The following is a 7,360-nucleotide window of genomic DNA, read 5'->3' as shown; positions in this document are numbered from 1 at the left end:
TCGTAGTCCAGCGATCGAAAACATTAAAGGTTGTGGCCCACAAAAAAAACCGACTTCAATTGTGACAAAACCAATTATCTTGATTTAACGCATGGGAGGGTGTCATGGGCGAAACAGTATACTCTGTTATGTCCATGGTACTGCTCATGTCTATAGGCGACGGTTACCACTTGCCAATAGGTGGGTCGTCAGCTTGTTTGCCATTCTAAATTGTATAAAAAATTTAAAAAATTAAAAACTTAGCTACTGGACCGATTTGGATAAAACTTCTATAGTACCAATATAAGTGTATTCTTTTAGATAAAAAAATATTTTTTTTAAATCGGTTTAGAATTAACAGAGTTAATATAATACATAAAAAATACAGTAACAATAATATAATACATATAAAATAATTGATTAAATATTAAGAAAAAATATGGCAACTTTATTAATCATGTACCTTAATCTATGTAGTAACAAATTAAACAATATATCAGTTTTTTTTTTTTTTTACTTTACTAACTGCTGAATCATTATGATGACTATACATTTATTAAATAATATATCAAGAAAATAAATCTCTTTTTGCACAATTTAACTCATTCATAGCAAACCAGGATTCACTGGCCGCAGTGGTCTCCTGAACTTGGTGTATAGCTGGTCCCAAAATACCTTCCTATCCCAGTATGGCTCTTCAATAACTTCAAAATCATGATTTAAGTATAGGCAACTAACATTGTTTGGTTGAACTAGCGGCCAGATAATAGGCAGCAGAGAAGTTCGGGTTGGTGTTGGGTTGCTAGAAGAAAATGTGTTAGTATGTAAATTTTAATAATTTTCTTAGTTTCACTAGAGGAAAACTTAAAGTCCTAAGACCTCTATCCCATTCGCATATCTGCTGTTGAATTGCAATGCATTTTTTTTCCTTTTTGACGGATGATACTGGAATAGGAACCCCGTCCGCGCTAATGGAATACGCTGACGAAGCACAAGTATCAGAAAATAGGTGATAATTAAAAGGCTGGTCAGTTAACCGATCGTGATGCATATATCTAGAATTCAGCATAAGTTTCCAGGGTGAAACCGCGTGAAGGTCGACCTGACAGGATATATCACTAGCAATGGGGCTGGTAGTGGGATGTGGCAGTGGATTTGCTTGTTATATCTCTGTTCCTTGGTACATATATAACATTAATCCTCAGGAAAAGTAACAAATTGTACCATGAGCATCACAGTGCTTTGTGATGTCCATGCGATGATATTCATATTTAAAACAGACGGTTAACAGTTTCCATCAGGTAAGCCATCAACTTGTTAGCCATTTTAAATTGTTTAAAAAAAACTATTAAAGAAACAAATCATAATACACCAAAACGCCATTCCTGAGGACTAAGGTATTGTGGTTCCGTACACTGTAATCTGTACCTTGTACCCTCCGTACAAACACGCCTGTTACAATAGTCCGGATTTGAGACGCATTGAACCTTACTTCGTCACCATACAAAACTATTAAACTCACCCTAATTTAACAAAATTAGCGATTAATTTTGATACTCTCTGCACAGTCAGTTTATCTTTCTCATTAACTTCATTTTGAAGAGGTTGATTCAGAATTGCGTGCTTTACTATATCGCCATGACCAGCAACATTGATATTTTTATAAAATTCCTCGTTACTACCCATATTTCCTTTATATGCGAACTCCATTAAATACACAGGGTTATTATTTCTTGCATGAATCTCAGCAGAATTCAAAATACCATCTAGAACTAGATAGTCTCCGAAATAGTTTAAATATTCCACAATAGTTTCATTTGATATTGTCTTATTACCAAAGTAGAAAGACTTAACGTTTTCTGATATTTCATTTTTTATCTCGATCGTGTCAAAATTCAAATCTGCTGGCATAAAATCAATAAAATTTCCATCCATTCTCTCTCTATAGTTATTTTCATAGTATTCACGGCTTCTGAGAAAGAGGCCTTCCATTGTAGCAAACATGAACATAATAGGAACTTTTTTGAATTTCTCTTTAACTAAAATTTCATGTGGAGCGTCAACTAAAAATGGTTGTTTCTCATTAAAGTTCCTTTCTATACATGGAACGAAACCAAATGTTCCGTCTATTAGATTATTGTAATACGCATAATTAATTTCACTTAGTTTATTACTCGGTATCTGTTGGTAATGTTCGACCAACTTAAAAACATTTTTTGTTTTCTTCGGGAATTCTAATAGACTTGCAACATCCATTGCAGTTTTTATAGGATTTCCATCAACAACCCATACAGGTCTTGCTGAGGCCGATTCTACTATAGCTCTTTTAAATAATCCTCTACTCATTTTGGATAACACCAATAGCTCAACAGAAGCTGCACCAGCGCTCATACCGTATATAGTTACTTCGTTAGGATCTCCACCGAAATTAGCTATATTTCTCTTTATCCACTCCAAAGCTGCCACTTGGTCCTTCATTCCAGCGTTACCTGGAGCTTCATCTATTCCAAGGCAGAGGAACCCTAGTGCTCCAAGTCTATAATTAATTGTTACAACGATTATATTCTCTTTAATTAAGTAATCCATTCCTTTAGTAGGCCCTGATCCTATCAGAAAAGATCCTCCGTGTATATAAACAAGAACTGGTACTAATTCATTAATGATTTTAGTGGGTGTAAAAATATTAAGGATAAGACAATCTTCTTGACCTACTCCATTCTGTGGACACATGACTGTTCTATTGGCCTCGTAAACACCGTCCCATGGTGATGGTGGAAATGGTGCCTGAAAGAAGGAATGAAGAAAATAATTATATTTAATTTACACAAGATTATAATTACTCATATCTCAGTTAAATATATATGGTCATTTGTCTATTAACACTTCCAACTTAACTTATTAAACTATTTGTTTGTTTTTATTTGTAATTCTTTATTGTACAGTAAAATCTTGAATTGTAAGATACAGAGTTCTTAAGAAAAGAATGAGGAAATTCCCAAGATACCAGGGCTTATTTCTTCCAGTCAACCTCGTGATAAAAATTGTGAGGGTAATTAAAAAAAATAGAAAAATAATAGGTTAGGTTAATAGGCTAGAGAAAATATTCGCATATTTTTGGAAGAATTGATTTTGAAGACTTGATGGACATATTTTAAAATAAAAATCCAGTTTCTTAGGATACTTTTGACGTTTATTCTACATTTATATAATATTATACGTACTAACTAACCCTGCAGCCGATACTGCCTTTGGTCCCTACGATTATCTACCAACATATAAATGGATTTGTCACTTCTTCTTATCTGCCCCTATAGACAAGATACAAATAATTCTATCGACAGAATCACTTTTGTTAGCGCACACATGAGAAAGAATAAGACAGCACGTGTCACCGTCTCATTCTATCTAATTGACTCTTCAGCGATAACGTTTTTATTAATAGTTTCGTTTGGATCTTGTTTAGGGGAGCTGGATAGAAACTATCCCTTCCCTCAAATTGGAGCAAACAATACAAGATGCATATACAAAAAGGATACCTACCTCCTGTGTCCTGATTTCATTTGCATTCGTTTAGTAGTTTTTCGTGAAAAAGTAACAAATATCCATCCTTCCATTAATCCACCCTTACAATCATATTATATCAGCCTTTAACTGTCCACTGCTGTACATAACCTCCCCCTCCCCCTTAGGGGACTTTGCCGGTAGTTGCTACACTTGGAAGGCGGATTGGCAACGGCAGTTAGACTTTGGAGATGTTTTTTGAAGGACGCTGCTGTCATCCCTCGCTCTGCTTTAGTCGCCTTTTTTATACAACTTAAATGACAAACAAGCTGACGGCCCACCTGATGGAAAGTGGTAACCGTCGCCTATAAACATGAGCAGTACCATGGACATAACAGAGTATACTGTTTCGCCCATGACACCCCCCATGCGTTGCCATTCGTGAGGACTCTGGTGTTATTCCTCTGTACCCTGTAAAGTCACGCCATATCCCACCCTTCAAACCAAAACACAGCCATGCAAACACAACGGTTGAAACACGAATGGGACAGAGGTGCCCAAGCAATCGTTTTTTGTACAAAGTCTCCCTCTTACGACACCGACGGGAAAGAAAGGAGTGGTCTATCTTATACCGGGACCAAACAGCAATCAAATTCATTATAATAATTAACTAACCTTGAATCTTCTCTTACCAACTGGCGGTTCCGCATACGGGATACCAAGGAATGCGAAATAATCACCATCAGTTGCCACCCGTCCTCTGACAGTTCCAAAACTCGTTATTACGTCTTTGTACTCCGCATCATTTCCGAGCCATTTACCATTAATTAAACCGTCCGCACAATCGATAAATACAATAGTTATAATGCATACAATTACTATTCGATACATTGTGATACGCTTAATAATAAATCCTTTGAACTGTATTTATGTTATTAGACAGTTATCTGGAAACCGTTCAATGAATTGTTAGTTTGTAAACTCCATTAATTATAAGCGATTAATGTAATTAGAAGTCTAATGTCGCGTGGAATCCTACTATCTTCACCCTAGGGTTATCAGAGTGGGAATGTCAATAGCCTTAGTTCCTTAGTAGGGTTGAGGACTTTTTCTAGATCTGAGTAGGTACAGTTCGTATCAATGGAATTAAGTAAACCTTTTAAACAAACGAACACTCGATCCGAGTCTAATATAGTCTACTGATATCCAACCTCAGAACAAGGAATTACATGGAAGGAACGATAAAATAAAAACTGTAAATCATATGGTTGCCTCCTTTCTTCTTATGCAAATATAATTAGTAAAAAGAGGACGAAAGATACACCATCAGTTGCTATTTTTGTCAATTCAAAGCAGGCGTAGAGTTTTTTTGATGGGTGAAAATGGTATGGTAACCCCGCCTGCGCTAACGGGATACGCTGGCGGAGCACCAGTGAAGGGTGATCGATGAGAATGAAAATAAGCCAGTTAGCCCATCATGATGAATTCATCAGGAATTAACCATGATAGATTCCAGGGTGAACCGCAAGGAGGTCGACCTGGTTGGGTATATTGCTAGCAATAGGATTCTCAGTCTCCACTACTAACAATCCCTTTCCCCCCAGCAGGCGTAGGGGAGCTAGTAGTCGCCACGCTTGAAAGGTGGGCTGGCAACCGCAGTTAGGTTTTAATGATGTTTTAGGAGGAACACTGCTGTACATCCATTGACCATTAAGTTCCCTTAGTCGCTTTATATGGCGCTCTCGGAAAAAAGGATTGACCCATTCTATATCGGGCGTCCACGTCAGTAGGAACAATCCAAGATCTTAACAACAAAAAGCAGGAGAGAAAGGGATTGTTAATAATGGGGTCTAATTTTCCCATAACTAGCAATACACCCTATCAGGTCGAACACCACGCGGTTCCCCCTGGAAACTATCGTGATTAATTCTAGTGGAGTTCGTCACGATGGGGTAACTAACCTACTTCATTCTCACCTATCATCCCTTACTGACATCCCGCCAGCATATACCGTTAACGCAGGCGGAGTTACAATTACATTATCACCGTTAAATCAACAAGAAGCAAGTTTAAAATTTCAATTTCCCCTTTTTTCTTATTTTACTATTTACTCAAAAATATCTAACGGGATAGAATTATTTAAACATTTCCTTGCTTTTATATATATCTACTAACAACGCGACTCGGCTTCATGCGGGTAGATAGAATTTTCCAAAATAATATACAACCAATACTACTGATAAAGTAGCTTTCTATAATTGAAAAAAAAAAAATTATTTAAGGAACACCAACAGCATTATAACATATAGGTATAACAAACATTAAATATAATACAATATTAATGCACACGCCTATTATAGGTATTCACAGCATTCACTTTAACATAATTATACAGTGTAAGAAAATTAAGTAAATAATAAAAATAAACATGTAACCTAAGTTGTGAGCAATATCTGAAAATAAGATTATGAGTGAATTGAATTAAAAAAATATTAAAAAAATATATATTATGATAATTAAAATTAATTTTCATAAGATTGTTGTACAAAGTGCTTCAGCAATTTATTCCTGTAGGAATTATTAATTAATTAAAAATTACAATCAGTTGAGTATCTTTTTGGTTTTTCGATTACAAACAAACAAACAAACCAACAACCCAATCATTACTGTTTATAATATTAATATATACACTATTACCACAGAACACATGTATAAGAACAGTTTCTGTTATACATGAAATAATATGTAGGTACTTACTTTTTGAAAACACATTTGCACATTTTTTTTTATTTATTTTATTTTATATTGATCTCTATCTTTATTCGGACATACTGAAAAGATAATCTTATTATCACTGAACAAGTAAATATTCTTTGATGGTCATAGAGAAGTATGATATATGTCATAGATAATTTCTTGTACTTAGATTAAGAGTATTTATTGGATATAGATAAAGAGATAAAATCAGATATACCTAGCTATAGATAAAATAGGAAAAATATTTTTTTTTATACAACTTAGAATGGCAAACAAGCTGACGGCCAACCTGATGGAAAGTGATAACCGTCGCCTATAGACATAAGTAATACCATGGACATAACAGAGTATACTGTTTCGCTCATGATACCCCCCATGCGTTGCAATTCCTGAGGACTCAGATGTTATTCCTCTGTATCCTGTAAATTCACGCCATATCCCACCCTTCAAATAGAAACACAGCCATGCAAACACTATTGCTTCATGATAGTAACACGAATAGAACAGAGGTACCCAAAGAACCTCTATTACTGCATCTCAATATAGAAAAATGCCGTGTGATTTTGCCATCGAATGGTCCATCCATTTCTTACCCGTAGGTATCATAAGAAGCGGCCAAGGATAATAATAATAATAATAAACTCTTTATTGCGCACAGTAGAGATGTATACAAGGAGTATTTATAAAGAATGTGCATATACAAAAGGCGGCCTTATGGTTAAAAGCAATCTCTTACAGACAACCTGGCATAAATGTGTGTGTACTGAATGATTCACAGAGATGGACAGCAGCGTCCCTCTTAAGCATCAACAAAAACCTAACTTTTTTTTTTATGCAACTTAGAATGACAAACAAGCTGACGGCCCACCTGATGGAAAGTGGTAACCGTCGCCTATAGACATGAGCAGTACCGTGGACATAACAGAGTATACTGTTTCGCACATAATACCCTCCATGCGTTGCCATTCCTAAGGACTCAAATGTTATTCCTCTGTACCCTGTAAATTCTGTTGCCAACCCGCCTACCAAGCTTGGCAACTACTGACAAAATCTCTCTTATTAGGAAGTTGACCCGTTCCTTTTTCGAAGTTGTTTGAAGATTAAGCAATATATACGAACATCT

The 7,360-nt window shown here is 35.7% G+C and overlaps 1 protein-coding gene across 1 annotated transcript; it reads right to left on the bottom strand.

Moving 5' to 3' along the window:
- Nucleotides 1-458: 458 nt before the first annotated feature.
- Nucleotides 459-6,366, bottom strand: LOC113513383 (esterase E4-like). Its single transcript, XM_026897375.3, has 4 exons — nt 6,238-6,366; nt 4,156-4,427; nt 1,502-2,763; nt 459-781 (listed from the first exon to the last, which is right to left on the bottom strand). Exons 2-4 carry the CDS (start codon nt 4,369-4,371, stop codon nt 586-588), a joined length of 1,674 nt encoding a protein of 557 aa, XP_026753176.2. The 5' UTR covers nt 4,372-4,427; nt 6,238-6,366; the 3' UTR covers nt 459-585.
- Nucleotides 6,367-7,360: the final 994 nt, after the last annotated feature.

Source organism: Galleria mellonella, unplaced genomic scaffold (genome assembly GCF_026898425.1).
Source record: "Galleria mellonella isolate WM207_F2 unplaced genomic scaffold, CSIRO_AGI_GalMel_v1 utg65, whole genome shotgun sequence".
In the NCBI taxonomy this organism is placed as follows: Eukaryota; Metazoa; Arthropoda; class Insecta; order Lepidoptera; family Pyralidae; genus Galleria; species Galleria mellonella.
This window is presented reverse-complemented; position numbering and strand designations above follow the sequence as displayed.

Excerpts from the sequence above, each read along its gene's own strand:
- LOC113513383 (XM_026897375.3), bottom strand. The coding sequence starts at position 4,371 with ATGTATCGAATAGTAATTGTATGCATTATAACTATTGTATTTATCGAT. Across the intron at positions 2,764-4,155 it reads TTGGTAAGAGAAGATTCAAG|GCACCATTTCCACCATCACC; the intron begins GTTAGTTAATTA and ends TCCTTCTTTCAG. Across the intron at positions 782-1,501 it reads GCTAATTTTGTTAAATTAGG|CAACCCAACACCAACCCGAA; the intron begins GTGAGTTTAATA and ends ATTTTCTTCTAG.